Source organism: Mustelus asterias, chromosome 26, assembly GCF_964213995.1.
Source record: "Mustelus asterias chromosome 26, sMusAst1.hap1.1, whole genome shotgun sequence".
Taxonomy (NCBI): domain Eukaryota; kingdom Metazoa; phylum Chordata; class Chondrichthyes; order Carcharhiniformes; family Triakidae; genus Mustelus; species Mustelus asterias.
Genome location: NC_135826.1, coordinates 28,652,794 through 28,669,643, shown reverse-complemented (window position 1 = coordinate 28,669,643; position 16,850 = coordinate 28,652,794). Strand labels below are relative to the sequence as shown.

The following is a 16,850-nucleotide window of genomic DNA, read 5'->3' as shown; positions in this document are numbered from 1 at the left end:
ATGCCAGGTACTGAGCTGGTAAACCTTCTCTGAACTATTTCCAACCCATTTATATCCCTCCTTAAATAAGGTGACCAATACTGTACACAGTACTCCAAATGTGGTCTCACTAGTGCCCTCTACAACTGAAGCATAACTTTGTGCATTCAATTCCCCTCACAATAAACGATAATGTTCCATTGGCTTTCCTAATTACTTGCTGTACCTGCATACCAGTCTTGTGATTCATGCACTCGGACACTCGGATCCCTCTGCAATCTCTCACTATTTAGATCATGTGCTTTTTAAATTTTTCCAACCAAAATTGACGATTTTACATTTGCCCACATTATACTCCATGTGGCAGATCTTTGTCCATTTACTTAACCTCTCTTCCTTTTTGTAGCCTCCTTATGAGCTCTTTATAATTTACTTTCTTATCTATGTCATCAGCAAATTTGGCAAACGTCCCTTCATCCAAGTCATTTATATAAATTGTAAACACTTGTGGTCCCAGCACTGACCACTGTAGCACACCATTCATTACATCCCGCCGACCTGAAAATACTATTTATGCCCACTCTGTTTCCTGTTAGCCAATTAATCTTCTACCCTTGCTTTTATTTTCTGCAAAAACCTTTGACGTAGCACCTTATCAGAGTATGAGGAGGAGAGACAAGGTTAAATAGATACGGTGCAATGAGCTTTCACATAAAGACACAAGTTAAAATAGATTTGAATCAACCTCCAATGATAGAACAAGCGCCTCGGGAAATTTGTGGCATAAGGGTGCAATGAAACTGCAGAGGGATATGAAAAAATGAGAAAGACTTGGAAATCAATATCGCAGGGAGCCAGTATTTTTGGGAACAATTAAAGTAATCGGTACAAAGAACCTTTAGCAGAAGATGGAACTTGGAAGTTCTGTAATAACCGACATTTGTGATAGGTAAAAGAATGGAAAATTAGTGGGGAACATTTGAAAGCTAATTTTCTAAGTAATGGTGCAAATTAGTGTTTTATTCACCATGGGAGAAGGAGGGATTGCCAGAGATGGAAAAAAGCACTCGTTGAAAAACAGGAACACTCAGAATCAAGTTAGTGCACTCGAGGTTTACATCTTTTGGACTAATTATAGCAGATGGAGAATTAACAAGAGCTGGTGCCAGAGGCTTAAGTGAAATAAAGCATCTGGAGTTTTGGTAACATTTAGATAAAGGAAATGTTGTCTCAAAGAGACCAACAGGAAGGATAGCAGTAACAGAAAAGTCAAGAGTAATGGAAGCGAGTTACAGTTTGCATTATAAGCGAATGAAAATAGGTTTGTAGATGACGTAACTAAAAGAGACTGAGTGAGAGAACAGGCAGTCACAGAGGGAAATACAAATTACTCTCTGGAGGTTTGAGGTAGAGAAGGTAAATGTCAGAACTGGAACAGCACAGGTGATGCCCTGACCCAGCAATCCATTCCATATAGAGCTCATCTCAAGACGTCCAAGTCAAGGTGAAGCAAAGCTATAGGCCTATACAAGGGATACAAGAAACTAGCAGTTCAGAAATGTGGAACAGTAGCAGCAATTTAAGTGGGCATCCTACCAGGATGCTGCCTGGTTTGGAGGGTAGGTCTTATGAGGAAAGGTTGAGGGATCTAGGGCTGTTCTCTCTGGAGCGGAGGAGGTTGAGGGGAGACTTAATAGACGTTTATAAAATGATGAAGGGGATAGATAGAGTGAACGTTCAAAGACTATTTCCTCGGGTGGATGGAGCTATTACAAGGGGGCATAACTATAGGGTTCGTGGTGGGAGATACAGGAAGGATATCAGAGGTAGGTTCTTTGCGCAGAGAGTGGTTGGGGTGTGGAATGGACTGCCTGCAGTGATAGTGGAGTCAGACACTTTAGGAACATTTAAGCGGTTATTGGATAGGCACATGGAGCACACCAGGATGATAGGGAGTGGGATAGCTTGATCTTGGTTTCAGATAAAGCTCGGCACAACATCGTGGGCCGAAGGGCCTGTTCTGTGCTGTACTGTTCTATGTTCTATACAATGTGTAGGGGTGGATGGGGGAAATTAAAGTCAAGACGAGTGTCACATCTACTGGAATTATAACCTTGTTCAACTAGCTAGGACACTGAACTACGAAGATGAGACTGGACATGGAAATGTTATTTTAGCCAACTGAAAAATTCTATACTTCAAATTGAGCCAAATATTACTTACCACTTTTTCAGCACGGACTGGCAGAACTACACTGGCCAGAGGAATGCTGACAGGCAACTTGTTTGGTTGAACAGTGCTCAGTGGAATACTGATTGGTAGGCTAGTTATGGTTTCAGAATTATTAACTGGACTTTTGCTGCCATCTTTAGAAAGCTACAGGGGAAAAAAAAAGGCAACATTCACAAAATGGACATACAAGTGCAAAAAAGTCACAATGCAGCCTTTCATTAAACTACAACTGGTTGATGACACTGACCTAGTTCAAGCATACAAATGAATAGCAAATGGAGTAGGTTTTCCAAGACCATTTGAAATGTTTGTAGTTTTGAAGTATAGATATGTCACTGTGTACCTTGAATGTGTAACGGATTAAATTAATACAATAAGCCTCTGGAATTCTCTCACTAACTTCTGGAAAGTACAGCATCTGCCATTAATCAAATAGATAAATCTAAATTTTGCAGCCAATGGACCCTAACTGTATTACAGGGGTGAGAGCACTCTTGCCTCACTTTTTTAGGAAAAGCACAAAGTGATGGACAAGAAGGTCCATTCAGTACAAATTCAACGGTAATCAATACTGAGTGGTGAAGCACCAGGGCTAGCAACACTGAATTGTAACTTCAGATGAGCACACTAAGTCTTGGGGAGTCCAGTCACTCAGTTTTGGCTGGTTGTGGCTCAGCAGTTCTTTTTGGACAAGCATTGCTCATTCAACACGTGGAGGTGCTTGTAAAGACACACTGACTATGACCAACTGTGGCTGGTAACCTGTCCATCCCATATATTCTGGAAGATAAATTATCTTTTCAACAAGGGTCATGGTCAGAGAACGAACAACGATCAGTGAAAGGCAGAACACATTTTACCCTTCAACAACCAGACCCCAGAAAAACAATGCTAGGACCATTTAAAACTCAGTGAATTTTGCATCATAGAGCACGAAAGCAGTCAACAAGAAAATGTCACAGATCTACAAGAGTGACAAATTGCACTGCCATTATTTACTTTCCAACATCAAAAAGTACATCACTTCTGGATGATCTGGAAATACTCCATTGAAAACATCTTTACAAATTGAAAAAACTAGAAGAACTTATTTCTTCAAAAGAGATTTTGGAAGCGACCAGGACATTGAATTATTACTTTACTTATCATAGCTTCTCTTTTTTTGCCAAGCTCCATTAGGATTATTAAATCAGCTTCACAAAAAGAGCAAGGGCATCATCTAGAGATACTGCTCCTCTTGAAACTTTACCATACTCGCAAGAACATTAATCAACTGACAGGAGGAAGAGGCTCCACAAACATTCTCATCCTCAATGATGGGGAGCCCATCTCGTCGGTGCAGAAGACAAGGTTGAAGTATTTGCAAGCTTTCTCAGCCAGAAGTGCTGAGTGGGTGATCCATCTCGGCCTCCTCCCAAGGTCCCTCGGGATCACAGATGCCAGTCATCAGCCAATTTGATTCACTCCACGTGATGTCAAGAAACACAGAATGCACTGGTTACAGCTGATGCAATGGAAACTGACAGCATTCCAAATGCAGCACTGAAGACACGTGCCAGAATTAGCCATGCCTAGAGCCAAGATGTTTCAGTACAAGTAGAGCACTGGCATCACCTTGATGTGTAAAACCTCCCAGGTAAGTCTTGTTCACGAAAAGCAGTACAAATGCAATCTCGCCAATTACTGCCATTCTATCAGTCTGTTCTAAGTCATCAGCCAAATGATGGAAAGTGTTGTCAACAGTGCTATCGATTGGCATGTAGCAAGCAACAACCTGCTCAAATGGTGCTCAGTTTGGTTTCCACCAGGGCCAGTTACAAACTCATTACAAGCTTGGTTCAAACATGGACAAAGAGCTGAACTCCAGACACAACATGAGAGTGACTGCCCTTGATGTCAAAGCAGCCGTTTGATGAAATATGGCACCAAGGCACCCTAGTAAAATTAAAGTCAGTCAATGGGAATCAGGCAAAACTCTCCACCATTTAGGCATACCTAGCACAAAGGAAGATGATTGTGGTTGTTGGAGACCAATCATATCAGCCTTGGAACCTTGCTGCAGGAGTTCCTTAGGGTAGGGTCCTAGGTCCATATTCAGCTGTTTCATCAGTGACTTTCCCTGTATCACAAAGTCAGAAGTGGAGGTGTTCGCAGCTGATTGCATAGTGTTCAGTACCATTCACAGCTCCTCAGATACTGCAGCAGTCCATGCCCACATGCAGCAAGACCTGGACAACATTCAGGCTGCGGCTGATACACGATAAGTGACAGTGACGTGGCAATTGCTAAGCAATGATCATCTGAAGCAAGAATGAATCTAACTATTTCCCCTCGACATTCAAATGGAATTACCATTGCCGAGTTCCTCATCCATCAACATGATAGGTTATCATTGATAAAAAAAGTGAACTGGACCAGCCATGTAAATACTGCATCTACATGAAATCAGCGGCTCGGGATTCTGTGGCAAGCAACTCACTTCCCAACTCCTAAAAGTCTGCCCACAAAACTGAATTTCTACAAATTTGGATAGGTCCAACCAGTCATTTCACTGAAATGTATTCAAGTTGGGAGTTTAAGGGTCAGATGGGAATTCTGAAGGGAACTTACTGCAATCTCAAAGCCAAAAATGTGCAGGTTGCATGAGAAACTCCAAAATTACTTAATCAAGAACCTTAGCTTTAGAAAGTAACTTATAACTTGGGCTTGCATGTGATAGAACACTCTCTACTTGCCCAGATGAATGATGTCTCAAGAACACTCAAGAAGCTTGACACCATCCAAAACAAAGCAGCCATCTTGATCAGCACCCCATCTATCACCTTAAACATTCACTCCCTCCATCAATAGAACCAAGTAGCAGTAGCACGTACCATCTACAAAATACTCTGCAGCAATTCGACAAGGCTCCTTTGACAGCACTTTCCAAACCCACAATCTCTTCCACCAAGAGGGACACGGACAGCAGATGCATGGCAGCACCATCACCTGCAAGTTGCTCTTCAAGGTCATACACCATATTCTTCATGGCGACAGGATCAGGATCCTGAAACTCCCTCCCTAAAAGCGCCATGAATGTACCTACACCACAGACTGCAATGGTGCAAGGTGGCAGCTCAGTACGGCCTTCATAAGGACAATTAGAGATGAGCAACGAGTGTTGGTCTTTCCAGTGACACCCGCCTCACATGAATAAGGTAAAAAATTTAATCCCAATCGCAATACTGCCACAAACCAGAAATCAGTTGAGAAGCTAATGCCAGTTTTGTCGCTAGAAAGTACATTATAATTACACATGGAAATGGCTGTAGGTGGGAGTTTAGCCAATTCAATGCTGGTTCTGGTATTGCACTTGACATTTGCCCTAGAGTGCTGAAAGAATACAGAGATGCATGATACAAATGCCAGTTTGGCAGCTTTTAGAGCCCCATTTGGAGTAGTGGTGGGGGCCTGGAATGCACTGCCAAGCAGGGTGGTGGAGGCAGACACGCTGGCATTGTTTAAGACTTACCTGGATAGTGACATGAGCAGTCTGGGAATGGAGGGATACAACGAATGGTCTAGTTGGACCAATGAGTGGCACAGGCTTGGAGGGCCGAAGGGCCTGTTTCCTGTGCTGTACTGTTCTTTGTTCTTTGTATCCAGTTTTGATTTCTACTTAGCGATATTGTATTCCAAGCGAAAGTAAAAAGGAAGGTAACCAAAATTAAATGTCTGGAGTAGCTCCCTCTTGGAGCTCTTGGTTAACCAGATAGGGTGAGAAAACGAGGATATTCTCATTAGCTAAATATCACCTTAGACGAGTTATGTTTGAAGTATTTAAACTGATAAATTATGTTCAGTGGATAGGGTTTTTTCAGATGAATAAGAATGGGGCAACTAGAAGATATGATTAAACAATATTTTTTATTTATTAGTCACAAGTAAGGCTTACATTAACATTGCAATGAAGTTACTGTGAAATTCCCCTAGTCGCAACACTACGGTGCAAATTCGGGTCAATGCATCTAACCAGCACGTCTTTCGGACTGTGGGAGGAAACCGGAGCATCCGGAGGAAACCCACACAGACACAGGGAAAACGTGCAAACTCCACACAGACAGTGACCCAAGCCGGGAATCGAACCCGGGACCCTGGTGTTGTGAGGCAGCAGTGCTAACCACTATGCCACTATACAAGTGAAGAATTAGATAAGAAGTGACTACTTTTAAAGATTCATTATCCTCTGCAACAGATTCCCAAAGACACTGAGCTTAGATTCACAACAATCCTTCAAAAAAGATGGAAGAATAAATTTCTCAGAGGAGGGCATCTCACCTTAAAAAAGGTGTGGTGAAGTAGCTGGGGTGATGAATATTCATGAGTTAGCACGGGCTTCTAGAACTAGCTTCATTGTCATCAAGAACCGGTGAAGAATTTCCTTAGTGTTTGTTCCTGAACTGCCAAAAGATTTTATTTTGCTTCTCCCAGGAGCAGCAAAGTCCAGAGCGAAAAACAATGATATGCAAAAGGCCACACCATACTTACTTGGAGCAGGTTTGGCATACCACATGATTTTGTGCATGTGCAGATTCTACCTGTGCTCATTTCTTCCTGCTGATTTGCAGCTGGAAAGTCTGTTTCCTAGTTGAACACAAACTCGTGACTTCTGTACAGAGTGATTCTTGCTCGAAAGACTACGGGGGCAATGCTCCCAAAAAAATTCTAAGTGTCGAATTCATGTAAAAACTGGAGTAAATCGCGCAGTTTTCTCAGCGGAAGTTTCAAAATGAATCTCCCATACACTGTGCATCACAGATTATTCTAGCATGATTAATGCTAAAAATCAGTGGGCAGGGCCTATTCCTGCTGGAGAGGTCGACAGCATCGCACTGAGGGGGCCACTGCACATGCACTGATTTGTCAGCACCAAGATTGGCGCATGCGCAGTGGCTCCACGCTACTGGCCTCCCGATCGCTGGCCTCCCTCCCTCTGCTCGTAATCCCCCTGTAGCGTGGCAGCGGAACTCCCATCCCCACCGATCACCCCCCCCAGAGACCCCACCCCCATTAGGCCCTGCCCCCTTCGCACTGCCCAATGAGCAGTGCCAAAGTGCCCCCTGGGCATTGGCACTTGCAGGCATGGAGATTTCAGTCCCAGGTCCACTGATGTGATTTAAAATATATTTAAATGACAATTCACATAATTTATACAGCTCTGCGCCAGAAAATCCAGCTGGCAGGGACACGCGGAGGCCGTGGCGCCCAGCGGGGAGTCTACGAAACGGCCTCTGCTCGAGTCTCCCAGCCCATTGTGCTACAAAAGCGGCACAGTGGGCTGGGAGAATCGCCCCCTGCTTTTCGTGGGGAATTTCACACCAAGTCCATGTGTTTTCACAAAACCAAACAAATGAAAATCAGTTCAAATCAGGCTGGTTCAAAACCAACACCATCAAAATCAATTGAACTTCTTTAGGATGCCAAGAACTGTGTACAGTTCTGACCACCCTATTATAGAAAGGATATTATTAATCTAGAAAGAGTGCAGAAAAGACATGACGGTTTGTGTTATAAGGACAGGCTGGATAGACTGGGACTCTTTTCCCCAGAGCATAGAAGGCTTAGGGGTGATCTTAGAGGTCTATAAAATAATGAGGGGCATGGGTAAGGTAGATAGTCAACATATTTTCCCAAAGGTAGGGAAGTCTAAAACTAGAGTTTAAGGTGAAAGGGGAGATACAGAAAAGGGTCCAGAGAGGCAGTTTTTTCACTCAGAGGGTGGTTTCTGGAACGAGCTGCCAGAGATAGTAGTAGAGGCAGGTACAATTGTCTTTTAAAAAGCATTTAGATGGTTACATGGGTAAGACGGGTATAGGGGGAGAAGGGCCAAATGCAGGCAATTGGGACTAACTTAGTGATATAAACATGGACAAGTTGGGCCGAAGGGCCTGTTTCCATGCTGTAAACCTCTATGACTCTATAACTGCTCCCTTGATAATACTTCAGTGCCTAGAGAGGAACATCATTGTCCATCCAACCTGGATTAGTCAAAGACCTCCGTTTTGAACTATGGCCAATACTCCTTCCTAGGAGGTTTTCTCCATTAAGAACAGATTAAGATTATCACCAAGAAAAACCTCATATTAGAGGCAAAGGTCTTGCATGCTTTTATGCATAGCAATGTACTTTTGTGCTGTAGCTTTTTTATGTTTCTATAACCGAGACCGAATCTGTTTCCACACTTTATGACCGAATTCAGATTTACCAATTTCACCCACTCATGAGAGGATTGTTTACATCCTAATGTAGGCACAAGTGGAAAGAATAGACAACAATCCAGAAACAGATGAAATTCAAAAGTTTAACAACAGAAGACAAAAACAAGAGCTCAGATAGCATGAATCGCACCACAATGAATACACTTTAGAAACCTGCAACAGAGAAACAAAATTGTAAGCACTATACTCATAATACCTTCTCTGCACTTTTCTCAGATGACATCTGCTGGGACATAGGGGACAAAGGTTGCTGTTGTTCACCTGAACCATGCTGGACACCATTTGGAACGCCTGGACTCTGATGTGGGAGGCCAGTTTCTTTTAGGTTTTCCATCCTGCAATTCATCAATTTCACTTTCATGTGACAGAGTTTAAACTGATTGATACATATAAACATACAGGAACAAAATATATTGTATCTGGTATCCTTGGTTAAATCTCTATAATGCAGGATCAGGATTAGGTTATTCAGCCTTTGAGCCTACGCCACCATTCAATGAGATCATGGCTGATCTCTGATCGAGCTTCATACACCCGCTTTTGCCCCACATCCCCCTTAATACCTTCAGTTAACAAAAATATATCAATCTCAGATTTTAAATTATCAATTGGCTTAGCGTAAACTGCAATTTGAGATAGCTGAATTTCCACCACCCTTTGTATGTAGAATGCTTGAGAACAAGAGGTTTCCCCATGGCGGATGCATTCCAAAGCCTGGCAGCAACTCGCTTTGTGGCAAGACGGGTGTTAACTTGGAGCCCAATAAGATGGTCAATAGTCAGCAAGCATTTTTCCTTTGAGTTTCAAATTGAAATTTATTCTATTCCTGGGTTACAATAAATGTATGTGTGTGTTCTGGATTGATTTTGTACACCAAATGTTTCAGGTATGGATTGAACCATGCAGATCTGCCCCGAGCATAACACAGGAAGTCCAGGCCTCCTGCCAGGTCTAAAGTTATTTTTGGATGTTTTTTGTTTGATCATATTCTTGTGGGAGGTTATGCCTCCTTGTCTTGCCCCAAACTTGATGTGTAATGATGTCCCTCAAGCTATATAACCAACTGTCTCCCTCGAATGAAGAGAGATGCCTAAGGTCCTTGTGGATTACAGCGAATCACCACAGTTAGAATTGTGCAAAGTTTCCATTTTAAAATCTTGCATTAAAGTACCAGTTTTGGATACTAGATAACTCGAAAATCCATCCAAACATTTACATTTGCCAATTCAACTCCATGCAAAAACAAAAATGTCTTTAATATCAGTAAGAAGTCTCACAACACCAGATTAAAGTCGAACAGGTTTATTTGGTAGCACGAGATTTCGGAGTGTTGCTCCTTCATCAGGTGAGTGAGGAGCAGCGCTCCGAAAGCTCGTGCTACCAAATAAACCTGTTGGACTTTAACCTGGTGTTGTGAGACTTCTTACTGTGTTCACCCCAGTCCAACGCCGGCAACTCCACATCATCTTTAATATCAGATAATCAATAATTATATCCTCAAGTGGAAGTACTCATCACTCGCTTGATAGGAAAAGTCCAAAACACTTTACTGAACATTACTTGGCCCTTTCATTTCAAAATAGCATGTCACTGACCTCTGAGCACAGGCTGTTTGTATGTCATGTGCAAGCTTTTCACCTCCAGTATGATCTTGGTTCAAATGTCGACGAAGTGCAATTTTGGCAGGAGAAAACCTAGTGTAGTCAGGAAGAGAGTGACTTTGTAATCGGTCTGCTTTATGTTTACTCATAAGGTTTGGGATGCACAGTCCATTCTCCTGGTCTGGGAACACAGTGCTGTATACGTTCTGAGATTTGGAAGGAGGCCGGTTTAACGAACTGTGAATTTCAAAAGGTGTTGCACTTCCATTAATAGAGAGTTCGGGGCTCATGCCATTCATGTTTGCCATTGGGATTTTAGGACAGTCAATTTCAAGCTGATATCTATTTCTTTCTGTGTCCATGTCATAGCTTTTGTTTTTGTGGCGTAGCTGAAGAGAGGCATCATCTGATGGCATATATGATTTAAGTTGTATTAGCTCTTGCTGACGTTGACTCTTCTCCAACTCCACAATGCTTATCTAAATGATGCCCGGGAGGCAAGAAAGAGGGAAAACAGTAATATTCTTAATCCCATCTTTCCAAATTATTACATTAACAGCATATGGTTTAATATCTAAAGTCTGTACAAATACACATGAAGTTTTGTATTAAAAGAAATCAGCTAAATTCCATCAACATCCAGATACCGTTAGCAGCACCAGATTACCAGCTCCATAACCTCTCTCCTGAGATGCAAACTGAAAAAAAAAGCACCTGAATTTCAATTTCAGATTGATCTGAAAATCATTTGATTTAAATAAGGGCCAATTTAATCCCTCCATAGATCAATTATTATAAACTATAAAAGTGCTTTCACATAAAACAACGCAATGGAATAAAATGATCATCGTACGTCCAGAAGATGGTTCTAAGCAAACGATGCAAAACGTAACTTGCTATCAGTGGGGTGCTGATAATGGATTTGATAAAGCCAATATCTATAAATTCCAATAAAAACATGCATTTCTGGATACAATCCTCAGTGAATCCAACTGGTTCACATTGGGATTGCCAGCAGTTGTGCAACAATTGTTTACAGAGTGTGTAAATTCTCCACTGACACTCAAAAGTAGCTGCATTTTATTCTGACAGCTGTACGAATTGTAAGCAAACTGAACTTCAGCATTGTCCAATAAACTTTCATTTGGGTCAAGTGCATAGCATTATTTCACACGGTGTAGTTCTAAACAGCCAGCCTCAACTCGCACAGAAAAATTACACTGATACAGGGTAATAGTATGAAATATAAGATTATCTACTTCCTGGCCAATGCAATGCAATGATTGAGTGATTGATAATGGGCATGGATGTGAAAAGTGGCAAATTTAATATATGCAGGACCGGCAATCATGTCAAATTGGCCAAAAAATTCATTAGATTTTACGTATTTATATTTGGGCTATTTATTCATAGAATAGAATCCCTACAGTGTAGGAGGACGACATTCGGCCCATCGAGATCACACCAACAACAATCCCACCCAGGCCCTATCCCTGTAACCCCACGTATTTACCCTGTTAATCCCCCTGACACCAAGGGGCAATTTAGCATGTCCAATCCACCTAATCTGCACATCTTTGGACAGTGGGAGGAAACCCACGCAGACACGGGGAGAATGTGAAAACCCCACACAGACACTGACCCGAGGCTGGAATTGAACCCAGGTCCCTGGCGCTGTAAGGCAGCTGTGCTAACCACTGTGCCACCGTGCCGTCCTAACCTTATTGCCTGTTAGATTCTAAGTTTTAGTTAGCCGTGGCTATTAGGGAAATAGCTTCACCAACTCTGAACCTACATGCATAAGATTAAAAGGGGAATGACATCAGGTATTTTAATTATAAGGTCAGCACTATCGGAGAGGAAATAAATTCTTCTCCCAATCCTAAAGCTACAAAATCTCAAGTTAAATAATAACATGTTTGTTTGAGAGATCTGCCAATTTCCATGAGCCTGTCAGTGCGTCAGATACAAAAAAAATTATTTAATAAACTAATGCTAAGAAATGCACAAATGTAGAGTTTGTTGTATTACTGAGCATGTAATCTTTCCTTTTAAAGACATGCACTAAACCCAAGGTGCTTCGGCGCAGGTTCAAAACACCCACTGCTTGGAATCCACTGGCATATTCAAGAATATTGTTGCCTTTAACCTAATACAAATCAACTGTACGTGTAACGGTGAAGCTTCTCACTGATTCTCCAACCAGAAGCACCCTTACCAGACACGTCTGAAAAGTATATCAGAGTTGAATGGAAAAAAATCTCAGCTCCTAGCTATTGGTCCACTTTTCCCATTTAATATAATGAGGCAAGCTGACTGATTAATCATCAATGGTATCTTGCAATATTGCAGGTCTGTCTTTCTCATATCTGACTGACAACTTTGCCAAAAAGTGGATTTTATTTCAATTTGCAATCATGTAAGTAATTTTAGATTCATCCAAAGCAGACTCCACCTACACAAGGAAACCAAACTCAAATCTTTGAACTTCTGGTTTTAGAAAATTAGTACAAGTAATAGCTTGTTACTATCCTACCTGAAGTTCTAAGCAGTGCCTTTGTTTTTCTGAGATCTGGCTTTTCAAGGCTTGCTTCTCCTTCAGCAGGTTGTCCAAAGACAGAGAAGACCAATCCAAATTTAGCTCTTCACATCGTGCTTTCAGCTGTAACATTTATGACCCAAGTAAAAAACCTTTTAACTAACCCTCACCCAAATAAAGATGTTCATATTCCAAAATCCCCCCCCCCCCCCCCCCCCAAGTCATTCGTCCCCCCAAGTCATTTGTCCTTAGAAATGCTGCATGTGCAAACCAAATCTTCATTTTTAGCTAAATCACTAACTGGCTTTGAGCAGCTTTGGGAAGAGAACAGCAATTTGACCATTTTCTCCTTCATAGAGAATGCAGCATATCTTGACTCAGCAATTCATAATAAACTGATGACAAACTTAACTGAAGACGTGCAGTTCATTGCATTCCCCAACAACCCTGTAATAAAAGTTCTTTAAAGATCATAATGACAAGGCAAAAACATTAATAAATTCAAGATTTATTTATAAATACTTCATAACCAAGTTTGGCAATAACTTCTATTATAGCATGCCTAATTACGACTGACAAGAGGTCAAGCAGCTCAGACTGCAGCAGGAATCAAAAATGACATGTTTTAATTATATCCCACTTGAAACCTATTAAATAATTACCAGCTGTAGACTGTGTTTCCTGAGGTCACCATTATCTTTTTCCAGCTGCTTCGTCTGTTCTTTTAGCTGCCTGTTATGAGCAATGATCTCTTTCTGTGCTTGGAGTAAATCATTGAATGTCATGGCCTTTATACCCAACTGGAAAAAAAGAGGGGGTAGGCCAAAATATAGTTTTAAAACATTTTGCACAATTGAGAAGGCTAATTGCTAATTCTTTACTATAATTCTTAAACATGCACATTATTGCTGTTTAATAAATTTTCTTAAACAAAAAAAACTTTCCTTACAAATTCTGCATCACATTTTTGACTGAAGTAATTTTGAAAATTAACTTGTTGATTGGTAAATCCAAACACGTCTGAAGAAATGCAGTATACCTGAAGACATCTGGCAAAATATTTATGAATTGAGTTCCTGTCCTCCAATAGTACCTTGTATCATTCAGTAAAGTGAGTGTTTAAAATCTGCAAATATCTGAATTTACACATCACTGATTTCAGTTAATATTCACCAAAAAGACAAGACAATGAAATGTCCTGCATCAACCAAATAGCCTCAAACGTTAGAATTAGTAGCACGTATCACTGAAATCGGTATACACGTGTTATGGTCAATAAACTGGGCAGCACGCTGGCACAGTGGTTAGCACTGCTGCCTCAGTGCCAGGGACCCAGGTTCGATTCCCAGCTTGGGTCAGTGTCTCTGTGGAGTCTGCACGTTCAGTGCCTGCATGGGTTTCCTCCGGTTTCCCTCCCACTGTCTGAAAGACGTGTTGGTTAGGTACATTGGCCATGCTAGATTCTCCCTCAGTGTACCCGAACAGGCGCTGGAGTGTGGCAACTAGGGGATTTTCACAGTAACTTCATTGCAGTGTTAACTTAAGCCAATACTATTAAAACTTAAAAACAATCGAATTAAAAAACTGGCTCATGGGCATGCAGATGGGGCGTGGAGAGATAAAGAACTATGGATATCGAAATCACAGAAAAAGCTGGAAAATCTCAGCAGGTCTGACAGCATCTGTGGAGAGAGAATGGAGCTCTGACGATGGGTTATCCTGACTTGAAACGTTAACTCTATTCTCAGTCCACAGATGCTGTCAGACCTGCTGAGATTTTCCAGCATTTTCTGTTGGTGTGAAATTTGATTGAGAAAAATAGTTGAGGTTGGCATGATTTTAAAAAATGAATTCTCGGCAAATCACTCTTGTCCCACTCAAATAAAAATTAAGGGAAAGTACATTTTCCTGATTATTTTCTATAAACACCACTTTACGTTGCAAACAGTACTAAAATTGTATTATTTCTTAAATAGTACTCCTTTAGAATTTATATGTCCCAGTCAGGATTCTTTAATCTGATTGGTTGAAGTGACACGCTTTTCTTTGGCTTGCTCACAGATCGTAGTGGAGCGAACTGTGCTGGAACAGACATTAGTTGAAATCCAGCTCGGCAAAAAAATTCCGCAAAAACTCTCTTAAGCAGCTGTGAGCAAGGTGAACAGCAAGGACCATTCCTTCATGGCTCACTGTAAAGTCCAGTCCACTGCTTCCAGCACTGAGTTCCATCACATCAACTATTCAGTTGAGATAGCCATGATAGCGAATGCCTATTACTAAGAATTCACATTTAAAAGTCCGTCTTTATAAAAAGGGAAGTGAATGACAACTGAATTAACCTGGAGGAGTTTAATTGTGACCACTTTTTGAGAGGCTAGAGAATAGGGGCATAAAACCAGAGATAACAGCAATAGAACTTCCTGCGTACAAAGCAAACAAGAACGGAAAATGCCAGCGTTGCATAGCCATGGGTTCTTCCTCAAAACTCCAGGAAGGGTTTCATTTGAAACGCGAATTTCTATTTTACCAATAAAGGGGAAAATAAATTCTATATTCAGAGAAATTCAGCCCTCGGTCAGTAGCTTTATATTTTACAGATGTGGCCACATAGCTTATACCTCTTCAAGTTTTTGCTGAAAAAGAAGGCGGACTTCTTCCTTTTGTGTCTGACAGTGCCGAAACAACTGCTGTGCTGTTCCCGTCAACTGCATGTTCTTCAACTGCAAACAAAGAGGTTACATTTCACTCTCAGCTACCCAATTGGCTTGCATTTTCTTAAATTCAAACATGGAATAATTACATCAATTGGTATCAAAAGAGAAAATGCTGGAAAATCTCAGGTCTGGCAGCATCTGCAAGGAGAGGAAAGACCTGACGTTTCGAGTCCAGACGACCCTTTGTCAAAGCTTTGACAAAGGGTCGTCTGGACTCGAAACATCAGCTCTTTTCTCTCCTTACAGATGCTGCCAGACCTGCTGAGATTTTCCATCATTTTCTCTTTTGGTTACAGATTCCAGCATCCGCAGTAATTTGCTTTTTTTTTACATCAATTGGTACGCCACGTGAAAGATCATGCACAGTGTTTAGTGCTAAACTTCAACTGCTTTTATCTCAAAATAGATCTCAAATGCTTCTCCAGTGATCTAGATTGAAAAATCCTCACTTTTTGCTAATGCCATGATTTTAAAAAAAGAGTGAACTCTAAATTAACAATGCATTTCAAAGTCATTTCTGGTGAACATTCAAATGGAAACCAGGTTCATTGTTCACTCTGCAGCTACTACATCATATTTGATGTCAAGGAGATTTGACTTTTGCAGGAAATACCCGAGAGGAATTGATTCATAAAAAATATTTCATAGAATTGCAGTGTTGGGGGGCAAAGAGAGCAGAGAGAAGGACGGAGCAAGCGGGGGGTAGAAAATACAGGGAGCTGGTGGGTGGGAGGGGGGGGATAAGCATAGAGAGAGAGGAGCAGAGCAGATTCGCTGTTGTGATATAGGAAACACGGCAACCCATTTGTGCACAACTGGCTTCCAGAAACAGCAGTGTGAAAATCACCAGATAGTTTGTTTTAATGATGCTGGCTAATGGAAAAATACTGGCCAGGACACCGGGGATAACTCCCTTGCTCTTTGGTGAAAGTGTCATGTTATTTTTTACATCCACAATAGGGGACAATGTTTAACACCTCATCTGAAAAAAATACCTCAAAAAACTGACAATATTCCATCCTTTTAACCACATTATAAACATTATGATAAGAATGATCCAAATGTTGTACCTTTTCCTGGTCCAGTAACTGCTGTAAGTTTGTCTTGTACTGAGGTGTCTTCATATATGCCATGAACTGCAGATATTGTAACCTGAAAGACTCTGTATTTGATCAAGACTAGTTAATGCATTATTCTGTTTTTAAATAAATGAACACATTCCTATCACCAAAATACATTAAAGTAAAATACGACAATATTTAGAACATCAACTGCATTTTGAACTTTAGTGAATCTAGAACACTTGGCGATGGATTTCTTCAATAAAATTGAAGTTGGTTAAATAAATAACGAATGTAAAGTTGCCCTTCCAAGTACTTAAATGGATGCTTCAGAAGAGACAATAGCTAGGTAACATTCTAGCAATAGAGGACAAGTAAAACAGATCTAAAAGTGGAACAATAGTATTCAAAATCTCATCACATTTTCAGAGTATTGTTAAACACTAACAAGGAAGCTTTTAAGAAAT

General features: G+C 41.0%; 2 protein-coding genes across 11 annotated transcripts in view; one reads left to right on the top strand and one right to left on the bottom strand.

The window, feature by feature from the left end:
• The window catches only part of plekhj1 (pleckstrin homology domain containing, family J member 1), a 423,983-nt gene that overhangs the window by 76,862 nt on the left and 330,271 nt on the right, over positions 1-16,850 (top strand). The gene's annotated exons all lie outside the window — the stretch shown is intronic.
• Positions 1-16,850, bottom strand: part of dot1l (DOT1-like histone H3K79 methyltransferase) — a 92,153-nt gene that overhangs the window by 26,593 nt on the left and 48,710 nt on the right. For all 10 annotated transcript variants that reach the window (XM_078198343.1, XM_078198350.1, XM_078198345.1 and 7 more), the window contains exons 16-22: positions 16,393-16,484; positions 15,227-15,328; positions 13,271-13,408; positions 12,606-12,731; positions 10,064-10,548; positions 8,665-8,803; positions 2,203-2,355 (exon numbers count right to left, since the gene is read on the bottom strand). In XM_078198343.1, the coding sequence (XP_078054469.1) occupies positions 2,203-2,355; positions 8,665-8,803; positions 10,064-10,548; positions 12,606-12,731; positions 13,271-13,408; positions 15,227-15,328; positions 16,393-16,484 (1,235 nt within the window). The remainder of the gene's footprint in view (positions 1-2,202; positions 2,356-8,664; positions 8,804-10,063; positions 10,549-12,605; positions 12,732-13,270; positions 13,409-15,226; positions 15,329-16,392; positions 16,485-16,850) is intronic.